Source organism: Salarias fasciatus, chromosome 13 (genome assembly GCF_902148845.1).
Source record: "Salarias fasciatus chromosome 13, fSalaFa1.1, whole genome shotgun sequence".
NCBI classification, from domain to species: Eukaryota; Metazoa; Chordata; class Actinopteri; order Blenniiformes; family Blenniidae; genus Salarias; species Salarias fasciatus.
In genome coordinates this window covers 24,516,338-24,541,239 of record NC_043757.1, presented here as the reverse complement: position 1 = coordinate 24,541,239, position 24,902 = coordinate 24,516,338, and the positions used below count along the sequence as shown (strand labels likewise).

At 45.6% G+C, this 24,902-nt stretch overlaps 1 protein-coding gene across 2 annotated transcripts in view; it reads right to left on the bottom strand.

Annotated features, from left to right (window-relative positions):
* Window positions 1-7,790: 7,790 nt before the first annotated feature.
* Window positions 7,791-24,902, bottom strand: part of vwc2 (von Willebrand factor C domain containing 2) — a 34,422-nt gene continuing 17,310 nt past the window's right edge. For both annotated transcript variants that reach the window (XM_030107215.1, XM_030107216.1), the window contains exon 4: window positions 7,791-8,126. In XM_030107215.1, the coding sequence (XP_029963075.1) occupies window positions 7,975-8,126 (152 nt within the window). In that variant the 3' untranslated portion in view covers window positions 7,791-7,974. The remainder of the gene's footprint in view (window positions 8,127-24,902) is intronic.

The following is a 24,902-nucleotide window of genomic DNA, read 5'->3' as shown; positions in this document are numbered from 1 at the left end:
TCAAAACTCAAAGAAAGGGTTGATCGTTTGGTCTGGACCTTTGGAGGTGGATGTGAAAGAACCGTCTCATTTGATAATATCCACTTTGTTTCACTGACAGTGAAATATTGACGGGACAGTTGGCGCAGAAGAAAAGTATTTTGGGTTTTCTGAGGGTCTGCTGCCAGGCAGAAGCTTGTTTCATGCGTTCTCTGCTTTCAGGGGCATTTCCTGCTCGGCTTCAAGGTGTCTGAAGGAGGCACACAGGACACCACTCCACATCCCTGCTTTTGATCTGAGCCGTAATAACACATCTCCCATTTTCAATTACAAGGGAAGACGCCGCATTAGGCAAAGACACACCGCAGGTAATGGACTTCCTCTGTTACTCCGAAAGATGGACTCGTCCCCGGAGAGCCGACTTTCCATTATTAAACCTTGAGCACGGCCACCCTGGCTGCCTGCGTTTCCTCGGACCAAGGTGAAACGATCAGATTTTGAAAGTTAAGACGGTTTGAGCCCGGCTCCCCTCGCCGTTCGCTCCGGCTCTTTGTGTTCTTTAGGAAGGGTTGCACTGTGTGGCTGTACACCAGTTTCCATATACAAAAACATCCCAGGGGGATGCGGGAGCGGCGTGCGAGCCGGCGCCTCATAACGCTGGCCGGGCACTTTGGCGGTACGTATCAACACCCACATGATGAATTACCGCGCCACGTCCACAGAAAATAGGAGAGAACACCCGAGGACGAATGCTGCGCTGCAAATACAAACACTTAGTATTCCGCAGGGCCGAGACAAAAAGCTGCTTCCTTTATGATAACCTAACCGTCCACAATACTATCTCCCGTCTGACAGCAACTTATGCAGATGTGTGCGTCTCGGCGCCGCTCCGCCGGATTGAACCCCCCCCCCCCCCACCCCCGCCTCTCTGGGAAGGCGCTCAGCAGGCAGGTCACATTGGCTGCCTGCTGTGGATGAAATGCTGAAACACCTTCGTCTTCCCGGACGCTCAACCCCGGCCCGTAACAGCCTGTGACTGATGGCGCCCGATCGAGCCGCCGCCGCCGGCCGCCGCGCCACTCGTGTCGTTCCTAGAAAATGAGAGATTTGCTCGCTCCCACATTAAGATTACTTCTTAACTCTAAAACAAATCCGCGGCGGGCTTCGGCGTGGCGTGAAATGTTTTTACAAGGCCCGACCGTGGTTAATGCGAACGTGCCTGTCGGCGAGCGGGGAAGACCGTTCGGCGCCGCGATGAGTGTCACTCTCATCTGGAGGCGGAGAGGTGAGGCTGAAAGAGTGACGATCCGGCTAATGGCAGAGGAGGAGAGCGGCAGATATAATACCGAATCCATAAAGGACAATTTGGGGCCTCAGACTCTGGAGACTCGGGCGCTCAATCATGAAATGATTCACTCAGATTGATCAAGGAGCGTCGTAATCACATGGGAACGTTCCACGTGGCTGCGAGGAGGACTCGCCGAGGTGTCAAGAGATTCAAAGCTGGATTTAATGGATTTGAGGTGATGTGCTTGGAAATCGTTTCGGGAGGTGGAAATAGAATCATCAAAGCATTTCGCCAGCATTTAGCAGCTGTCCAGAGAAATTAATGTTGGGGACAGTGGAATCCGGAGGAGGAAATTCACCATCTGAGAAACAGAGGGCTGGAATTTACTGGGTATTCTCACAGCAGAGATTCAAAGCGCCCGGCTCGCTTCCGAAAGAAGAATCAGGAATCTGCTAATGAAGCCCGCAGTTGATAACAGCCCCATATTAAGCGGAAAGCCTAAATGCACTTGCAGATAACAAGCCTTCTTTTATTTAAAGTGATTCCGGTTAAAAGCTCAGCGCTCCCTCTGAAATTGAAATAAATGCCGCAAATGTGACATTAAATATTCATAACCTTCAGCTGTCATCCAGCTCTTCCTGTTTCAAGACGAATGCGCGACCAAAAAAAAATCCTGCGTCCTGCGCAATTATTCTCCTCTAACCAGCGAGAAGCTGGTGAAGGCGGATCACAGCGGCGTTAAGAGCGAGAGAAGCCTCCGTGTCGCTGATATCCAGACCGGCGACGACTGCTCTCTGCTGATATTACTTATCAAACTCCACAGCACCGCCTTATAAAGATGCAGGCAGGAAACCCGAATATCCCCTTATTTTTCTGTCTTATGGGCTCATAGAACAATTTCACCTCTCTCAAGTCATTGTCGCGCAAAATACAGCGAGTGATAAGACGGCAGACGGATAGGGCCGCTGACTCCGACCTGCACTCGTGTAAAAGAAATCGTGAAAGCAAACCCCGTCGCCATCAAAACTTTAGATTGAATCGGTCGCTGGAGTGGTTTGATCTCAAGCTTCAATCATCAGCGTCTGTGTTCTGTAATTTTAAAAAGCGCGGATCCACAAAACAGTCTTGTTTCAGAGAGCTGGTTATTATCGCCTCACTCTGTCTGGATCAGTTCTCACATTTTTAAATGCTTCATTACTTCTCTTTGGATCTTCACACCGACCTCCCGGTTCAACCTCAGTCCCGAATATTTAACCTTTAACACCACTCCCACTCAAGAAGTTCCATGACCGACAGACAGCATGAACTGCATGTAATTTGACACCAGCCTCTCTGATGAATCTGTGATAGAATCAAGTCATTTTGTAAAAACCTGTTGCCATTTTATAGTAGTTTGAGCAAAATAAACATATAATTTGTGGAATAATTTGACAGAATGATGAAGCCTTATAAATGTAACAGGAATAAAGAGAAAAAGAAGAAGAATTTTCTACAGTGTGGCGACAAGACACACGTTTACTCCTCAAGCTGCAGCCCAAAGCAGCAAACATGATTCAGCTCTACATATTAATTGAAGTAAAAGAGGGTGCAGTTTGAATCCTCTTCCACTCCCCTTCATCCTGTCCAGGCCCGTCCAGCTGGAGCCAATCAGGGACGATTCTGGACGGGACAACCACACAGAGACGGATAACCACGCAAACTTACACTTACAGGCAAATCAGGGGCATAAATTAACCTCTCATGCATGTTTTTGGACAGTGGGAGGAAATCCAGGCACAGACAGGGAGAACATGCAAACTCCACACACGGAGGCCCAGTCGGCATTTCAGTTTGTAGAAACAAAATTATTCTACATTTTATTCTCAAATACCAAAAAAAAAAAAAAAAAGTAAAGCTTCACTTCAGTCACTCCAGTCTTGTAAATGTGGGTCGAAGCCATAAAATCACTCCAGTTTGCTATTCTGCGTTTTCTCTCTGTTTTGTCTCAATAAGCAAACTTTGTGACTCTCCTTCTACAAAGAGAAAAGAGCGCTGTTAAAGGTGCTGTAGGCAGAATTCAGCGTCTCCGCCATCTTGCTTAGGTTTACCTAAGTAAGATGGCGATTTGACCCATCTAAGATGGCCATTTGAAACCCAGCACAGCCAATCCTGTCCTGTTTTCTCTGACATCACGCCCTTACGCAAGTTAAGCCCCTCCCACAAGAACGTGTGACGAACGCCCCTCGACCAATCACGGTTAGAGCCTCAGGGACTCTTCTGATTGGTCAAAGATACCTGGAGCTGTTGAGATTCCTTTTCAGTTCAGAACAGAGACAGATGGAAACGCTTCGCCCTCGCGGTAGTGCAATTATGCTGCACTCCTAAAGGATTATCAATGAATACTCTAACATTTAATCCAAAGAAAACACAGAAAAATTAGCATTGACTAGTAAAATCCTGCCTACAGCACCTTTAACTCACATTAACAGACGTTATCGCCACCTACTGTCTGGAGTGTGGTCAAACAACGACACATTGATTTTTATCTCAATCCCCCTCCAGGCAAACACCATCGAACCTCTGAAAACACGCCGCCCCGGCAGTTCAGCCGCGTTTAAGTATTTATATGTTGATCTAATCACGCTGTGTTTTTCAGCTTTGCCTTGCAATATGATTAAAAAAATAATAATAATCCAATGAAACAATAAGAGGCTTCTGTTCAATGCAGAAATGACTAAAAGGCTTTCCAGAGCACACTCAGCAGATTAGGGGGTTGCAGCAATCAGCTTTAGAATAACTTTGAAATATTCATTTCGCTGCCTCCCACAAGTGAATGTGGTAAACTAATTACATGGTTTTCAATTAATGATTGGCTGAGAAATATATCATTGAAATCCAAGAGGGAGGAGTGTGACAGAAATCCAATATGCTATAAGATGATAAAATTAGTCACAGAAAAAAGAAAAAAAAAAAGAAAAAAGAAGTCACTCATCATCTCAGTTACTCAGCTCTTGTTCTTTTATGGATGCGGTGAGTCCTAAATCCTTAAATGCATCATCGTTTAACAAACACAGACCCACTCCAGCTGAATTATAAGGAGTTTAGAAGCCTTTAACAGAGCAGTCTTCGCAATAAGCAACATTTTTGCTGTTGTTTAGGAGCTTACACGTCCCTGATATAAATTATTCAGCGCAGCGACAAATAAACAGGAAGTGGCACTGAGTTATAGGAAAATCTCTACAAGTGTCCTCTGCTTTCCTGTTTTTAAATCACCCGACTGGCTCAAAACCACATGCAAATACACGTCCACGTTTCGGGACATGTTGACAGAAGCTGTTTCTTCCTCACATCAGTCTGATTTAGAACACAGGAAACACAATATAAAGGTATAAAACAAGCCTGATATTCATACAAAAGGAGTTTGGATCCCGGCGTTTGCAGGAAAACGTTGAAGTTAAACTGGTTTAAAGGATCCTGTTTGGACTGCATGTGGGTAATTTTTCCCCTCCTCTATTATAATCTCAGCTGCAACCCACTATTTTATGAAGAACTCGCAGCTCCTCCTGTAAATTGCTTCCAGTCCGCAGCGACAATCTTACATTTCAGAAAGAGATGCTTTAGGTTATTTCCATTGGACACAGACCCCTTTTTTTTTTTTTTTTTTTAACTCAAATCAGCTCAGTGTGAAATTTGTTTGGGAAAAGAGAAAGTTAAAAATGTTTATTTAAGTGACTGACAGAGAACTGTGCTTCCTGCACCACCAGAGCCAGAGCAGCCCGGTGGGGATTCATCCTTCCACCAGGAGCAGATAGTATTGATATTTTAACACACAAATAATAAAGAAATGATGTGATTTATTGCATTCCAGTGTCTAGGAATGAAAGTTGTCATTGTGCTTTTCAGCAAATCATAACCGTGATTATCTACTGACTGCTCCTACTTAATTTCCTGGAGGGAGACCGCAGTAATTATGGCGAGAATAGAAACGGCCGACGGAACCAGGAGGTTTTCTGCACGTTGCCCGTGGATGGTTTGATGCAGACATGTAACGTCGGATCAATATTTAGAAGAGTGTTGTTTGCATTTCAAGCAGGCAGCCTCATGGAATGTTCTGACACGCTGCACCTGTTTTAGCCCCTGACCGGCGTCCCTTCCTGAACCCCATCCAGACTCACGTTTGGAGATCAGGTCTGTGCGGCTCAGTGTTCCACTGAGAGGAGGGTTTTCCTAACAGACGCTGATGCACCAGGGCTCCTGCCCTCAGCGATCAGACCTCGTTCCCCGGCCCCTCGTCAGGAGCCGATCACCTGCTCCGGTGGACGGCTGATCTTCAGCCTTACTTGTGTGCACTGCTGCGGCGCTTGGTGTAACTCTGACCCAGCTTCTTTACTGTCTTTTGTTGACCAGAATTTCCTGTTTCTCTGGGAAAAAAAAAAAAGTCTGACACCTTAATTTCCAATGACGGGCGCCGTCCGATTGCCATGAATGAATAATGAATTTCATCACCTCCTGTTATGCGAGCTCATTTTATCTGGCTGCAGCGGTGCACATTGTCCAGAGCAGGGCAGAGGCCTAATTACATGCTCACAGCTTTGGGGAGAGCAGACTTAATCTCCTATGGGTTCTTTCAACAGATGTGTCCAATTAATGGCCTGTTTTTAGTTTGGATGCGTACTTCTCTGGGAATTTCATTTCAAAGTGAAGACGCTGGCCTCCTTTCTGATGAGGAGACTCCGTATCCAGTCTTAATCACAGCCTTCTTCTGGCCTATCATAGACAAATCCTGTCTTGAATAACCGCAGGAATATGAAGGGATGTGAGGCCGGCGGTGAATGTTAATGGCCTGGGCAGAGCAGACAGACAGCACCCCCGGTAGGAGCCATCACTTCACGGGCTGAAACACAGCAGGTGAGCTGCCGGGGAAAACCAGACATTAAGGGAGCATTATCTCACAAAACGAAGGAATATATAGAGATGACGAGGCAGCAGTTCTTCCAAATGGAGGAAAAGAGTGTGTGTGGATGTGTTTAAAAGGATCAGAGGATCGGAGAGAGAAATCCCTCGATCATTTACCACTTCTATGCATGAGCACAAGTCCGCACTGTCTCCAGTGAGTGAGTTTGTCTTGAGAGCGTCCTCGCAGTCACGGGAACAGAGGCGTCCAGGCCGCTCCCCCGCCGCCCCGACAGGAGCCCGTCACGTAGCATGTACATGCATTTAGGCTGATTTACCTCGATCCTGCTGGCCGTCCGAGAGGCACGTCTCACCGCTGGAGATGCAGCATCGTTGTCTGGCAACCTCCAGTGTTGTTTTTTTTTTTTTTTTTTTTTTTTTTACAGGGCGGCCGTGCACTCGTGCAGGGTGACGCTGCTGATGGAGACACACAACCAGAGGCACAACATCTGGAGCATTTATCGCAGCCTGCTCATGAACCGCACATGGCGCCGTCCTCCTCTCAAACTGAAAACATGGGCAAGAAAAGCAACAAGCAGCAGGTCAGATCACCTTTCAGTCTCTACATCGCTCCGTCACTGAGCCTGGACGGTCCAGTCTGGCTTCCAGACCCATGAGGACGTCTCTCTTCTTCCCTTCAGATTCTCTCGTTGATTCCGAGATGCTGGAAATGAAAGCGCTGCATTGCTAAGTGAGCTAATATCCCCTTGACAACTTATTAAATATTAACCCGCAGCTTTCGCAGAAGCTGATAACATCCAAGAAGTTGAAAACTTGAAAAATGTTTATCTCCAGAGTGGATTTGCGGCGGTCCGTCACACTCAAAGGTTACCGGTGGTTATCTGAAATGCCAGATCGTTTATCCTGAAGTCCGGGTCTTTCGCTTCATCTCAGGATCATTTGATGATTCAATTGAAACTTCCAACATTTTTATTCATTTGTGAGTCTGTCAATGCAGAAGAAAGGAAAAAAAAACCATCACTGACACGGTTTACAGCTAAAAAAGGAACTATTTGGGCATTTACAGAGCACAGGTTGGCATTTATTTGAAACATGAACGCACAGTACCAAGAGAAATACAAAAAAGCACTTTCAAATCAAAGCACATCTGAACATCCAAAAGAGATAAAAGGAATCAGGAAACAGTCGAGTCCTCTTGAATATCCGTCTGCCTTCCCACTGCCGTTTTCAGCTCGCCGCCCGGCGGTCCGACGCGGCGGATCTCCGGGAGGAGGATCGCAACGTGGCTTGCTCTGCACTTGGGTGGTGGTTGGAGGGACGGGCGCCGCGATTCCTGGGACGACACCACTTCTCACGGAGACGCTGAGGTTTGCACCTTCAAAGTGTGTGTGTGTGTGTGTGTGTTCTATACATTCTGTTGTTTAGTTGACCTCTGGTCCAATACATTGCTTAATAAAATACAGAGGCTATAAAAAATATTTTTTTTTTTCCTAGTTCAGCATCATCGACCTCTATATTTTCTTTTTATATATATATTCATAAATAATTAAATACATAGATAAATAGATAATCTGTGTGTGGATTATAAACTTTCATAAAAGCCTTTTTTTTTTTTTGTTGTTGTTGTTGTTTTTCTTTTCCAGTAATACAGGAGTGACTACAGTATAAATGCTGAAATGCCGGAGGGCTGCAGTCCGACCCTGACGTCCGGTGGACTGGGTGAAAGGCTGACAGCGTACATGTGGACCGGCGCTGGTGTTGCGTGCCGACGTCTCCCCGCCTCGCCTCGCCTCGCCTCGCCTCGCCAGCAGTCTCTAGCTCCGCTGGCACTCGTTCTTACTGCAGGTGGCCTGACGCTCGATCTGCCATGTGCCTTCCTCGTACGTGCAGTAGCAGATCGTGCACTCGTCAATCTTCACCTCGCGGCCGGCCGGGATCACTGCCGTGTCCGCGTAGCAATTCGGCCCTGCGGGTGGGACAGGAAAAAACACAGATGCTAGTGCAATCCACACGGAACGCAGTGGAATCTCAAATCGGCCGTATGCATTTTTAATACGTTTCTTTTGTGTTTGTGGCGCAGCGTCACGTTATCAAGGTCAGGCTGGAGCTGTGGACTGGCCTGGTCTGTTCTCGCTCCTGCGCTCTGACTGGCTCTGGGTTCTGAGCTCTGACCACACTCGCTCCTCATGACGGGTCCGTTATTGTTCCGCCGCTAACATGCACGTAGGGAAACCAGAAAAACATCCGTGTGCGGCGTCACTTCTAAGCAAAAGCAGACAAGAAGAAGATAAAAAAAGGCAGAAAAAAAAAAAAAAAACCCTGTGCGATGGAGGTCACACCACGGCTGTGTTTTCTGCACCTGGACAACCAAGGATACCGAGAGCGGAAAGAAATACGGTTTAAGGACTGAACGCACGGTTCAAAGTCACTTTGCTTTGTGCTGCCCGAAGGATCCAGATCACTTTGAAATTCCACAAATTCACCCTTGTCGGTCTGGATGAAGCTGAATTATGAAACGCAACCTGTAAATTCTGCCGCCAGTGGAAGGAGAATCTCTCCGTTATCCCTCCCGTCTCATCTGCTGAGTGACATTTAATATCAGATGAAGCAGCCTTTGAATAACCAATCTGGAAACAATCCGAGCGGTTCCAGGTAGAGATAACGCCCGAAGACAGACAGCCACTCACATTTACAACTGTTAGGAATAAAAACCGCAAACCTGGAACTCAGCACAGTCTTACAGGACCAGTCTGTAAAGTACAGCAGCGTCTACTCGCACAAACGAGATGAAGTATTTAAATTGTACTGTCTTCAGTGTAAAACCGCCCAAAACTGCATCACAGAGCGGTTTCTTCAGCCACTACAGAGACAGTGGCTGCTCCGCTATGCAGCTCACTAAGCTGCCTCATCATGTTTCTGCAGAAGCCCTGAATGTGAAAACCAAACAGCGGCTCTGCAGAAGATTTCAGCGCCACAGTCACTTCTCTGCTGGTTGCAATCTGCAGCCGGAATACTCCGGACTCCGGACACTGCACTGTGTGCTGCAGCTGCTCGTTAACATGGGAACAGCTTGGTGAAACCTTTTTTTAGCGATTCACTTTAAAATACATGCATTAGATTAATTAAGAAACCGCATTTCTTATTAAAGAGTCCAATTTCCAATACAATTATTGACTAGCGTGCCCATGAAGTGCTGTGAAATGCCATCTAAAAAAAGTTAAAAAGTCTTATTTTAAAACATGTTCAGCATGAACCTCTCAGACGATCCTGACCTGCTATCAGTGACAGCATCGATCTGGATTCACAGCATTCTGCTTGACAAGTTACACGACTGTGACGTGATGCATTAATGCAATCTTTCATTTCTGCAGTATGAAAACATAAGTTTTAAAAACAATTTAGAATCAATACTTTGCTGGAAGTGCCACTGCCTTTAATGATTTAAGATTTTCTTATCTCAACTGGTTTATGAGTTAGTTAGCTGTATTTTAAAGCATGGTGATCTCTAAATCACTCTAAATCCACTCTGTCTCATCTGATGGTTTCTTATAGGCTAAAAGAAGCTAAAGTGAATCAGATGGAGGTTAATGCTATAAGTGAAGTTCAAATTTGCACAGGCTCTGCAGATACTCACACGGATAAATGAGCAGATAGCAGATACATGTCCTCACATGCATCACAACGTATTTCAGCTTTTCACAGAGACTGACGGCAGGAAACCGTCTATGGAAAAAAATACACATTGTGGGGGAAAAAAAAAGAAAGAAGAAGCCAAAGGGACACGAGCTAGTTGGAAAGTAGGACATATCTTTTTGTTTTCATGCTACTTTTAGATTCCACATCTGTTGCAATGACCAGATTTTCATGCGGAGTTGGGCGCCGTTCGCAGCTCATCTTGTTCCTTCAAGAGACTCTCATGACATCCCAGTGAACTCCAACGCAGGCAGTCAGGGAAGAAAATGAGCGCAGGAGACCGAATGTGCTGCCCTTCATTTCATTTCTCTCAGTGGAAAATGGGCTCTTATATCGGGTCTTTCATTGATTGTTTCCCAAAATAGTGCTCTGGTTTATGGGAACACAAGAGCTAAAGAAGAAAGCGACGCACAGCTTGTCGGCGGGCCTTCGCTGACAGGAGTGTCTTTGGATCATAAAGCCTTGCTGATTATCTTTCACAGGGTAAATTTAAGGTTTCACGTGGAGGAAGCTGTAATCGAAATGTGCGTGAGTTCAGTGGTGCAGGAGGCGACCGACCACTTCAACGGGCCGGACTTGGAACGCGCTGCAATCCGTCACCTAGCGACAAGCGAGCGTATCCCATGGATCCCAGCAGGCGCGGGGCCGACGTCACGTCTTAAACGCTGTTTTGCGGCGTCCTCCGTGCGGCCGCGCGCCCCACTGGGAGCGTTTAGTCCTCCTGACCGAGCTGACTCACTGGTTCACTCACTTCCTCTTGGTCTTTTCTGCTTCTACTACGGCGTGGTCATATTTCATTCAGATCTACACAGAATTATTTGTAAACGCAATTACGCTTGACTCATTACAATCAGGGTGAAACAGGTCAGCTAATACATTTAGATCGAGATTCACTGATAATACAGCACCGTCCGTGGTTTGGAGATTCGGTTTTATATTCTAATGTTCAGGAAGAGAACCATCATGTGTATTAAAACCACTTTAAATTCCTCGCAATGAGAATGCACTGCGAAGCAGAGCTTTCATGCGTGCCTGTACTACAGCAACCTGAGGAAGTGACACAGAATCTCTGTCATTCCAATGAAATAAATACCGTATTCAAGGTCAAACACTTAAACACACCTATTGCTCCGCAAAACACAAGCGCTGCTTCCATCCTTCACTCACCAGATAAACCACAGAATTACCTCGGTATGAGAAACTGAACTGGAAAATTCCATTCAAAACACTTTTAGTTCATGATTACTACTGAATATACACTCACCGGCCACTTTATTAGGTCGGTACGCCTTGCTAGTACCGGGTAGGAAACCCTTTTGCCTTCAGAACGGCTTTAATCCTTTATGCTGTAGCGGAGCCAGAGTGGGGTCAAGGGGGCGGTCGCCCCAGGGCCCACAAGGTCATAGGGCCCCGTTTCATGTGATGTGTTCACATTTACTCGTAAATAAATTCTTATAATAAAATGTGCAGTGTGTGCGAGAAGGTATACACATATGATTGTGGGCTCAAATTTGCCAATTCTTACATTACGACTGTCCATGAATGCATCAGAGCTGTAAGCCAGCGCTGATTGGCTGTGCGGCATGAACCAGTTTTTTCTTTTGCACTTGATCTGAACTCTTTGGAGGGAAGTTAAACAGTATGCTAAACACTATGCTAGCCGCTAGTGGTACTACCCGAAACCTAACATCGGAGCCACTGGTGAGTCAGTGAAACCTTCAAAAATATCATCTTTATCAGAATGCTGTGGTCTTAAACACCTGCCTATTTGAATGTGCCTTGTGTTGCTCTCAACTATAAGAGACCACCGAGTCTATTTTTTTCTAATATACGTGAATTCCAAAATATATAGATCGCTGTGTCTATATCTATCTGAATAGATTGTGTAATTTTAGACCAGCTGTGTTCATTTTATATTTAAGCTGTATCAAAGATGGTACAGATTTAGCCCGTGACTTTTTATGAGCTTTCAGCACCATGGACAGCGGACGCTCTGAGCGACAGCTGTCAGGCTGCAGTTGTGTGCGTGTGCGTGCATATGTGTATTTGTTCTTCAGAATAACTTTGTGAACTAGTTTGTGACTTTATTCTGCTTTCTGAGGCATGTAGGTTTGCTTGGCTCAATGAAAGTGAGCATTAGTGTGTTTTTTGATGGTAGCATGAGGGATTGTTTGAATGGTAAAATTACTATCATAAGGGCCCGTCGAGAATGCTCCGCCCCCTCTGTACTGAGACCCACGCTCCGCCTCTGCCTTTATGGCATAGATTCAACAAGGTACTGGAAACATTCTTCAGAGAGTCCATATTGACATGATGGCATCATGCACACACTTTAAAATGCATGTAATTGCGCTTTAAAATGCATGTATTTACGCTCTAATGCGCATTTAACTGCACTCTAAAATACATAATTAAACTGTAACGCGCATGTAATTACACTTTAAAACGCATGTCGTTACGCTGTAACATGCATAAAATTACACTTAAATTACACATAAAATTACACAAAGCATAATTACATGCATTTTAAAGCGTAATGACATGCGTGTTACAGCGTAATGACATGCATTTTTAATTGTAATTACATGCGTGTTACAGTGTAACTGCATGCGCGTTACAGTGCAGTTATATGCGTTAGTGTGATTATATAGGTGTTACAGCGTAATTACATGCGCGTTACAGCGTAACTACATACATATTACGCTTTGTGTGAAAGTGTAATTACATGCACATTACAGCGTAATTACATGCGCGTTACAGTGCAGTTATGTGTGTTAGTGTAATTATATAGGTGTTACAGTGTAATTACATGCATGTTGCAGCGTAACTATATACGTTTTACAGTGTGATTACATGCGCGTTACAGTTTATGTTTTAAAGTGTAATTACATGCGCATTACAGCGTAATTACATTTGTGGTACAGTTTCATTACATGCGTGTTACAGAGTAAATTTTATGCATGTTACAACGTAATGACTCCACTTTAAAACTCAATAAAATTGTAAAAAGTCGAACAAATCTGTTATGATTTTTTACTGTTCAATAAATATTTATTTTAAAGGGACTTAAGGCAAGATTTGTGAAAAACTACACACGCATTTCCAGTTTATTCAATGCTAATGGGTCATGAAGCATTAAAAACCTAAAATAACAGGCCAATCCGCGTATCTGTCTGCTGCCTTATACAGGCTGTGTGCCAAATAATTTCTTGCAGTTCAGGGTCCGAATTTCCCGCGCAGTCGTGGGGATGTGACGTAAATTGACGCTGTGTGCGCGTTGCCAACAGGAAGAACATGGTCGCCATGGACAAGGACTCAAACACTGCATCCCCGGTTCACACAGGCCGCGCCGCGTGCGGAAGCAGTGGCGCCACGCACCGAGTTTCGGATCGGCGCCCCTGTTAACCTGTCTGACGGTTCATACAGGAGGCGCGGGGCGGCGCCGCACGCAGAGCGGCTCGCTGCTCCGCTCCGCTCTATTTTCTCCGCGAGCCCCGAGCGCCATTTGTCAAGCTGGATCAAGCAGATCGCGCCGGACAGGAAGTCGGGAACGGAAAATACGAGAGAATCCGGTCAATTTTCAAATTAGAATAAAGTAAAATAACATAAATTATGTTGCTTTTCGGTTTTCCTTTTCAGATAAACACACACAGGGAGAGGGGGCAAGAGGGCGAGAGAGAGAGAGGGAGGGGGGGGGTAGAGATTCAGGTGATGGTGGGCACTGTCCAGGCGCAGTTCACCAACAAAATGACGGAAAACACTGTGCTGCTCCCTTCTTTTATTGATTGGATGAACCCACAAGAGAGCCAGGACTCTCCTCCCCACGGGCGTCGATGTCTCCGGCGCGCAGGGCGCAGCAGAAAAGGCTTCCTGTATGAACAGCCAAGCGCCTGCCGCCTAGCGCTGCGGCACGCGGCGCCTCGACGTCCCGTGTGAACCAGGCGTCAGTATGCTTCCCCGTCGCATCGACGCCGTTCCTACGCCGTGTACGCAGATAGGGCTTGACGCGCACCGGAAGTGTTTGTGCGCGCTCCCGTGCCGCCTTGGCCGGTGGCTGCAGTTCCCCACAGCGCCTGTCGCGGCAGCACTGAGGTACATTTTGTAAAGTTGCCTTAAATCCCTTTAAGCTTGAGACCTGATATAATAATCGTGTCATTTTTTTATGTACATTGAGGAAGCAAAAGCAGTATCGGCCCCAAATATCGGCTCAAGAAAATCGGCAGTCCATAATCGGCCATCGGCTAAGGGTGATGGGAAAAAAATCGGTATCGGCATCGGCCCTAAAAAATCCGTATCGGCCTATCTCTACTTGGGATCCTCCCAGAAGAGCTGGAGGAGCTTAGACTGCTTCCCCCGTGACCCGATCCCGGATCAGCGGTGGAAGATGGATGGATGAATGGATTGGTGCTTTTAGAAATGTATTTGTCCTTAACTTTCTATAATGTGACCGACGCTGTACAAACACTGACTGAAGCTCCGTTTCACAACTTTTTAAGTGAAAACACAACATTTTTGTGCATCCATTTCTGCAAATGTGCAACTAGATGGACAAAAAAACAGTGTTTTCCCCCCAGAGCGTCACTACTCCCAGTCCAGTTTCTGCTGGTCTTGGTAGATTTTGTAGTTGACAGCTATCTGGAGTAACAACCCAACCTGGTTTTCAGTCCATACGAACGTCTGTGTTCTCCCATTGTTCACGTTTATAGCGCACTGTTCTCTGCTATGTCTGTGGTTTCATTACAAAAACAAACAGCACCAATATCGTGTGAATGGGGCCTTATTTCCTTTGTTTCAGTTGTACACAAAATAAAATTGCAATATATTGCTCTTCTTAAGGCACTAAAATAAGATACTGAGCATAAGGTTTAAGCATATCTGAAAGAAATGCGTGGAGCACCAAAGAAGAGCGAATCTGAACTGTTCCAGTTTTACCCTGCAGCGGAGTACAAAAGTCCCAATCAAGAGTCAAAACGTACTGTCTGAGGGTAAAAGGTGAATTACTGGGCCCGGAGGATAATGACACAGCCCATCAAATATATAGAGGAGTCCGTCAAAGTGAAAGCTGTTTTAAAAATCCTCCAACAGATCTCCTCCAAAAACTGTCTTCACAGTTCACCTGGAAGAACTGGCACTGCACGGGACGGTCACAGCAGACGCCGCTCCATCGTCTGTCCGTTCACTTTGCTTTGTGCTTAAGCGATGGAAAATGAACACTTCTATTTCTGAGAGCATCTCCTCTACCTTAATCTTTTGCTACCACTTGAAGATGCAGAACAAAATAAGTCATTGGCTGGGTTTAATCAAGTAGAACTGTTTGGAGAGTTGCGGATAAGATCCCTCTAAATAATTCAGCTTGTGCTCGCCCCTGTGGCCCCGAGGATGAAGCACTGGTCTCCGACAACAAGGGCTGTGGGTCCAAGACTGATTTAAAGGTGTAAAACCTTTAATCCAGACCTGAATCCTGTAGAAAGATCCAGAATCAGACTGAAGACAGTCTGTGTGTATCTGAATGGATCAAAAGCAAACGTCCTTGAGAGGCTTTTTTTTTTTTTTTTAACAGTCTGGCTCAGTAGGTATTAAATACACACAGCTATAAATTATCTGAAAGTATTTTAATGATTGTTTAATTGCTGCCACAAGACAAACAGGTCGTTCCATTCGGCTGCTTTCACATTGCACTTTTTTTCCGTTCATCTGTCCAACGTAGTGTATATTTCTAAAACATATTCAACCACGTGGAGTTAAAAATATTCCTTTAATGACTTAAAAATGTGCACACATGCAATGCTGTGTTAGTCAAAAATGGGATTTTCTTGGTTTTTTTCACACCTACGTCCAATCTGCCATGACTCATCCACCGCTTTTGCATCTCAGGATAGATTTTCCGCCGGCCGTCATTACCACGCTCTCCGGGCTGCTGAGTGACACTCACCGTCTGCGCAGCCCGGCGTTTTCAATCAGAGAGTCCTGAGCAGGCGTCGGGACGGACACCCTTCCTGGGATTACAGTGATTACGCCGACTTGTTAAGGCTCACGCAATTATCTCTTCCACTGTTTCATTCGGGGATTCGTTTTAACTCCAGTGTGTTTGTTTTTTTTATCCGGTCTCAACATGCAGCTCGACTTCGGTCGACACGTGAGAGGTATTCAATTACATTTTCTTTTTCCAGGAACGCATACGTCTGGCTGAGGGCTGCGTTTCTCCTCGTGCAACTTCAAGGTTGGACTGTGAAGTGTGCATAAAAAAAAACAAATTAAGCACTGTTGTGCAGCGCTTTAATATAGTTTTGAAGTGCACCCCAAGGGACTGTGTTTTCGTCTCCATTTGTCAGGAAATTGGCTCTGGCTAATGGAAATGTTGCTGTTGGGTTGGCGGTGGCTGCTGAGACGCGAGCCCCGGATGTGGCCAAGAAACACGAGGCGCCGCGGGGGTCCGGCGGCTCCGGCCCCGGCTCCGGCCCCGGCCCCGGCTCCGGCTCCGGCTCCGGCTCCGGCTCCGGCTCCGGCTCCGGCTCGGCACCGCCTCTCCGCACCATCAGAAATACCCACCTGCCGGGCCCACAACGCCGGGACGTTTAACGTCTTCCTGGTGACATGACAGCGCCGGCTCCTCCGGCGTCTCTGCCCTGACAATGTGCCTCCGTCCTCCACCAATATAAAAAAAGGTTCTCATAAATCATCCATTATCTCCGGAGCCGCGCGGCAAAATATAAACACTGCGGGAATTGCTTCCACAACATCAGGTATAGCATAACAATGGCTATTTCCCTTAGACTAACAAGGTCTTGAGCCACTCTGTTGTATAATTAAGATGCTGATAAATGGGGAGTCTTTCAGCTGGAGCCACTGCGTTTCATTGGACGGCGGCGCCCAGAAGGAGCGCGCCGGCACATCAATCAATGTGAACAGTTTGCCGAGGCCTGTCAAAATGTCAACCCGAACACATTTATAAGTCCTCCGATGAACACGCGCACACCCTATCTGAATAACAACTCATCCTGTGGCCCGGGCTCCTGTCGCTACTGATTCATCATCATTAGCGGCATTTAGAACACGGAGTCTCCCGTAAAAGACGCTTCTGTTGAGGAGACGCGAGCAGGAGGGGGAAGCGAAATATAATCTCGCGCTCCGCAACATAAATCAAAAAGCGCTCCGGTCTGAAGGCGGGATTAAACCTGTCACCCAGTCATTCACCGTTGCGCGGCGCTCATTTGTGTTAATTAATGCATGGATTCTGCGCCGCTGTGCTTACTCATTCCCATCGCCCGATTACTCTGCCATTCATATCACACCCACCTCTTTGTCATTGCTTCATTAATATAATATATCCCCATCTCTGGATTTCTCCCTGTCTCTCCGCTTCTCTGAGGCAGGGAAAAAAGGTTGGATTTTTTTTTTATTTTCAGCACATCAGGCTTCACAAGAGCCTTTCAGCAGCGCCGGCGAGGCAGAAACAAATGGACTGTGCATGTGCGCGAACAGTTGGACCCAAACTGTCACTACAGCATGTTGGAAGTTGGCACGGGCGGCGCGTGAAAGAGATAGCCATTAGCACCTGTGGCTTTTGGCTCGGTGGCAGCGCCGGATAATGGACGAGGAAACGAGGACACGTCCCGATCATCACACCCCTTCAATTCTGAAATGTTAAAAACCTGCAGAGACGCATTATAAAGGTAATGGAAAGAGAAGAATAGCAGAAATCACTCATCTTAATGCACTTCTTGAGTAGATTTGCATTATAAATGCGTAATAAAAAGACCTTGCTTTTTATAGGCAGGAAGTGGGAGAACTTTGCTGGGAGAGACTATAATTTAACAGCAAAATGAATGAATTTCTTCCAGGGACGCTCGGCAGGACCGCTTCCCCGCTCTTAAATATGCAGCGGCTCACATCAAGGCCGCGGAGAGTGAGGCTTCACGGAAGCGCCGCCTCACGTCAACGTTGGTCCGCACATGCTTCAAGCTTCCCAGCCGCAGAGCCGCAGACCCTCGCCACGCGGCGTCCAGGCGACTTCGTTAACCCGAACCTCAAAAACAAACCCTGGTGAACGTCTCTGTGTGGCTAGCTCTGCTCCCGTCTGTCTGCTCGCAGGACATAATATATGCTGAAATCACATTCATGTCGGAAATGAGGGAAAATAACAGCGAGCAAGGAGACCAACGCCAAAGAGGCTTTTGGCGACCCGGCGGCGCCGCAGTTGTTCAGGTATAATCTGACCAACTATTATCTTCATTACTGGAACCTATCTGTATTGTAATCCTGACCCTGCGGTCCAGTAATGGAAAACGGTCTTTAGATAATGACAAGGAGATGAAAAATGTAACAAAAAAAACAAAACATCTGGAGAGATTAAGTGACTTTATGTGATCCAGAAAACACAGTAAGCACAGAGTTCATTATTTATTCCTGATTACTTCAAGGTTTACAAGAAGTTACATAACAAAACAAAAGGACTTGTGTCTACATCTTGTATTTTTAATGGCTTTTCAGCCCATTTTATTAAGGATTGAAACATAAGTTTGAGGTGATTTTTGAGAGAAATTTGAAAGCGTCTGTCCGTACTGTTGCTGTTTTATTTGTCCAGCAGGATTACGTATCGAATGATGGCGTCTGTGTCATTTAACAGTATCAGACTATATAAAAGGACATACAGGATATTTAAAATAGGAAATTGTAAAACTCACATGAGAAGAGTAATGATCACGAACACTCTTATCTTACACTGTGACAGATCAGGAAATGAGCCGATCCAAACGTGGACTCCGTCTGCAGCAGGAAGTGAATCCAGCATAAAGACTAATCAGATCTACAGAGCAGCGGCTGCAATGACTCGCCTCAGTGACCCTGATGAAACACGATGGCAACAAACCCACACACTAAGTTGTGTTTTCACCTGTTCACATGCCGAGTCAGAGCACCTTCAAAAAGTCCCGCCTTATTAGCCATTTTCAAAAAGTTGCGTTTTCACTTCGACTATCAAACTTCGCACTTTCACAGCTTGCAGACGCTGCAGTGTGAACAGGGTCAAATCACATCCCAGGGAGGGGGCAGTGACTGCGGTGCTCATATGAAAACCGTTCATTTGTCACAGTTAAAGCTGTCTTCTGGGTTAGTTGTTCCAACTCGAACCCCTCCATTACCGGAGTTCGAGTTACTTTCCTGACATTTCAGTGTTGCACCTTACGGCCATGTTCACTGTTTGTCTGTCGGCTAGCAAGAGTCACATGGCTGTGTGTCAACACACTGCGCAGCGGCGAGCCGACAGAGCGGTGCCTCCCGCTGTGCTAACAAGCTAAACTAATTATTAAATAGTTAACAGTCAGCCTCACACATAACACCCGTCTGTTCGCCACACAACGTTACCTGCTCCGCCTTGCTTTCTCCTTCCTCTTCTTTCTTTTCTCGCTCCTGACAAGTGGCGGCTCTTCATTTTGCATTGTGTTACAGTTAAATTAATGCAAATCAGAAATATGCGAAGTCGCTGAGCCGATACCTGATACTGGTATCAGAGCATCTCACAACGTATTGTAAAAATATGCTTTTGGGCTCATGAAAGATATAGAACGAATTTCAGCCAGTTCCTCATATGGTTCATTAGAGTTTGGATCCCAGTCGACACTCCCAGACTGGAAGAGTGAAATGTCTGAAGAGCGACCGCTGGACAAGTGTCTGAGCAAAGATTTACTCCCTGCAGAACACAGGAAGTGTCGGACCTTTATTAACTCCTCTATCGGATAAACCACATCATCTTTGCTCTGCCATCCTGTGGTTAAATATGAACCATCAGCACCGGCATGCATGCAGAGGCAGGACGGTTCAGGGTTCTTTAAACATACATTAACATCACATTGCAGGAAAATTTGGCAAAATGTAATAATTTCAATCAGTTATATAATCTGCACATATCTGCATAGCCTGGATGCATAATATAAAATAATATAATATAATATAATATAATATCATATAATATAATATAATATAATATAATATAATATAATATAATTTGTTTTCTTCACTATATTTGGTTCATGTTCCTGAGTATACAATTAGTCTTTTGTGTGTTCAATCAGGATTTGCATAATCCTGATTTAATCCTTATTGTATAAGCATTGTGTGTGATACTGTGTGTTTTGGCCAATTCACTTTACTCGTAGCGTACTACCTGAGTTGAGCTGGTATTGTTCACTCTGAAAGCATAAAATAAAAGTCATTATTGATTTTCATGGGCGAATATGTGTAAAAACTTTCTGGTTGGTTCCTAAATGATGAAACATTTTAGTTTTAATTCTTGTGCTTTGCATTGAAAACGTGTTATTACATAATGAGGCGATACTGTATTACAATAGGTTGAAGTGGCGTTACATAAACCTTTACGGCGGAGTTATCTATCGGTTACCCAGTGTACACATGGCAGCCGCGGGGATGTTCTTGATGTACAGTACAGTGCTTTTGGCAGCGTTTTGACATCCCCTCTTGTCGATTGCCTCCCGCTCAAAGTGAGATGAAATATGTGCCCTTTCTTCAGATGTGAAGGATCTGCCTTTAGCTCTATCACGGTGTGGGATAACGGCGTACATTAAAAAGGAATCGGGGAGCGCTCCGGCGTGGGAGCCGCCGTGTGAAGCCGGAATAATGATAGTAGCTCGGCGTTGCCCTCCGCCTGGTTGGAGGGAGCCGGCGCTGCAGCGGCGGCAGCTGCAGCCAGACGAGTGTTAGATCAGGTGAAGCTTCCTAAACTCCTCAGGCATTCCCCAGACTACAACCCCCGTCTTCCCGGAACAAACAAAATCCTTCAGCTCGTGAGATATTTATCACAAATCCTTTCAACGCTAAAACTGTGGTGCTTTGAATGACAGATGAAGTTTGAATTCCACATCCTACAGACTGCCGTGATGCACACCAGCTCACATTTTGTTATTATTTACCTTGAGTCACGCCGAGCTTTTGATCAAATGTGTGTGTGTGACAGTTCAAATCAATTATTCAAAAATGACTGGAACTGCATTTGCACGGCATAAGACCTGCTTTACAGGCACAACCAGAGTAACTAATGGTGTTTACAGGGAGCAGTCGGTAATGGAGGAGCATCAGCGTTACACGCAGTGATCGACTCCGTCCTTTCTCGCGTCGCTTTTCCTTGGCAGTGAGACGGAGGAGGCTTTAAATGGACAAACCACATCATTTTACATCCACATAAACAATTTTCTTTTGACCCATGTGTATTTTTTTTTTCCTTTTTCCTTTTTTTTTTTTTTTTTTTTGATGTGTTCTTTTAAATAAAATAACCTGCCACGTCTTAAAAGGCCCCCTATGAATCATGCCTCTCGTAATTCAAATGAGTCTCCATCCCTCTTGGCAACCGGGCTGGCATGTCTCGTGCTGCTCTATTTGAAGTGATTTTGGCTCCAGTTCAGACTGTTTATCACATCCCCCCCAGATTAGTGTTGACCCTAATGTCTGAGTCTTGAAGAGCACCACTTGTTTCCTCATGCGTTACCAAGGCGATACCCTGCAAGAGCAAAGGACAAGAGGGAGGAGGCCGAGAGAGAGAGGGGGAGAGAGAGAGAGAGAGAGGGAGAGAGAGAGAGGGAGAGAGAGAGAGGGAGAGAGAGAGAGGATTCTTCTCCTGTTCTCCTGCATCGATTTTTTTTCTCCCTCTTTCTTTTCCAGAAGCATTCTTCAAAAGCAGATGCAGGCAGAGAAAACTTGTCTGAGAATTTACAACAAACACTTCGATGTCTTTACCTGCACGCATGAAAGAGAAAGAAAACGGCACTTCAAATGTACAAACAACAGGAGGGAGAGAAAAAAAACAACAACAACAACAACGACGGAAAACAAACCACCTGCATGCGGTGAAAACGTTTTCTCTCTTGGACGTGCATTGACCGGGTGATCAATATTAGTTAATTAGACTGTACGGCGGCGGGCACGACGACGGTCCCCAACTTTACGGGCCACGAAGCCGTTTAATTTGCGGCGTGTTCCGGTGCTTTAGGACGACGGGCGGAGGAAAAAAAAGATGAGAACCTGTCTCCATTCACAGCTGGTCTTTGATATTCATGAACAACTGTCTGCGGTGGATGTTAGCGATACCTCTCACTTTCATCTCCGTCCCCCGGCTCTCCCCCGAGTGTCTCCTCGCACACAGGGCTGAATAGCACATCTGAGGCAGGGTGCTCTGCCATAAGCATTGATTCTGCATGCCTGAAAAGGCCAAGATAATGCCTGTGCATAATTGATGAACTTATCAAACAGTGAAATACTTTGCTGTGATTTATATCAATAGTGAGTTTAAAAAGAAAAAAAAAAAAATGAGGAGAGGAGACAGACTGAGCGCCGGGGAAACGGCAGCAGAAGGGATGACTTGTTGAATTTTTCCTTCCTCGCACATCTCAATTTCTTGTGTTTCACCTCATTTTTGCTTCCGCCGCTCGGTTTCTGCGCCCATTAGACTTCCCTCAAACTCTGCCGCACCGTTCGGCCTCCTTTTATGGCGGCATTACGCATCTGGGCGAGCGGTGGGAGTTCTTCTTTTTTCACCCCGCCGCCATTAATGAGCTGAGCTTTGAAGTGACACTCCGGATGCATCGGAGACCCGGGGAGGTCTGAACATCTGCCCGAGCCTCAAACAACATCTGCAGAGTAAGACAAACAACAGCGCCAGAGGAGGAACTCTCCTACAACCTGCAGCGACTGTACTTCACATCACACGGCGCCTCAGACCGAGCGCCGCCTGATCGGCGGTGGCAATCAATGATCTTCATCATTTAAATCACCGTGTCGGCAAAACCTGGCAAAGAGGGATCATGAATAAAGGACAACGTGGAATGGAGGTATTGATAAGGGCTGAAGGAGGATTAGTGGCGTCATTTAGACTGACGTCTCATTTACTTGTGTTTATATCCAGTTAATATATCCTCCAATTATTTAATAAGTTATGCCCAACGACGGCAATTTTTTTTTAACAGGATCTTTATTAGGTTTACTTTATGGTGTCAAGTCTTGTGTGAAATGAACTGCAAATGCAAATGCAATCACGGGGCAATTAAGTCTTTAAAGAAGCGTGTTTTTGATTATACCCTGACAGAGACCTCGGCGTTTCTCCCGCCGGCAGAAGGTGACGGCGTTCATTCGAAGGCGCCGGGTGACTGCGGCGTGCTTACGCCTCGTGTTTACACGACACCAGCCGACGCCAGGCCAAGTTCGCGAGATCACAGCCAGGAAATCTTCCCCGTCCAACGCGGGGCTGTTAAACACGCAGCGACGCGGAGAGTCTCAGCTCCGCTTAATTAACGGCTCGAGCTCTGAGATTCGCAGCGTTCCCGACAGGAGGCTCAGCAACGAGAGGAAACCGTCCAAACGACTGGCGCAGCCCTGAAAATAAAAAAAATAAGAAAATGAAAAATTCACCTGCAGATTGAGAAAATGAAACAAACAAACAAACCCGAATGCTGCTAAAAAAAGAAGTTTAAATAATGATGCCAGAGGCTATTCCCACGTCTTCATGAATGCCAGCCTGCACCTGCAGATTAGGCTGAAACAGCGTGAGAACAGAGGCTGCGTGACAATGTAGGAACGGGCTTCTAATTTTAGCCAACCGTCACACAGCTGTGACGTGAGAACAGGTATAATTCGACCTGGATAAATGGATCGCACTTGTATTTTAGTACTTCGCTTGACAAAAAAAAAAAAAAAAAAAATGAAGCCGGAAAATGATGGAAGTACAGACTAATGCACAAGACACTCAAAATCTCCACAATGCCACTCAGCAGCCATTTCCAATGAGTCACAAAGTGAAAGGAAAACTATTTTCATCGCTCCCGTTGTCACAAATAATAATAATAATAATAAAAAAAAAAAGAGTACCGGTTGGTTTTTGTACGGTGTTAAGCGGCTGTCGGTTGACACGGGCGGTCGTGGCAGGACACGGCTGAATCATCATCAGGAGGAATCAGAAACAACCTGATGCGCACAAAAACAGCACATTAAAGGAAGTGCAAGAGAGGCCTCCTGCCAATGAGGAGAAACACATTCAGCTGTGAATGTAAGGATAAAATGATTAATGACGCCTCATTTCAAAGATGACTTTGAGTTGGATTCTTTCCCAGATTTATTCTAATTTCGAGGCTTCCGTGAGCGACGAAAAACAAAGGTGAAACAGGGCTGAAGGAAAAGGGCGCAAGGCTTCAGGATTCATGAGGACTTATCTCCCAATCTGCTGTCGTTCTGACGTGAAAACCTACAGTCAAACGTCCATGTTTCGCTCAGCTCAAAGGAAATCACTTCACCTGTCGAGCACCAGTCATTTCTCTCAGAGAAGCAGGAACCCAAAATACACAAAATACACAAAAATGTGGAAATCAACACTATATTATGAATTTAAGACTAATATTCATGTAAACTGCCTCAAGCCAGTAATTTATAGTTTTAAAAGAATAAGAAAATAAAGTTAAATGTGACATTTCATGATTTAATTCATTATAAACCGTTTCTGTCTCATAAAGATGTCAGTGTTGTCACACAGGAGGAAAAAAATGTGTCACAGTTTATCACATTCGATTAGTTTGGTTTGATGGAACGACATTAGCTGGTGTGAGGAGACGCTACCGTCGTTTTCAGAGTCTGTCATTTAGTGTGCCACATTTTGGAAAAGCGCAAAGCCTCAAAAAGACCTCAGAGTTTAGTGGATCAACACTTACAACACTTAATTTCTGTAAAATGGTTTTTTAGAACAAATATTTTCATGAAAACACGAGAGATTAAGATGAAAACACATCCGGTAAGCAGCTGTTTCTCAGCATTATTTAATAATTCCAGCAGGAACACTCAGTGTTGTGTGATTCTGGAGATGCAGTGTGTTTCCTCAGCCTGCTCCTCACACACACACACACACACACACACACACACACACACACATCTCCTGCCTGGCTCATTTCGCTCCAGCTGCCGTGGCTTTCACGCCGCGGTTCCGCCTGCTCTTCACGTGGCGCTTCCTCCCCGCCGCCATCCAAAGCGTTAAAAGATGCAGCATTTTTAAACCCCGTTG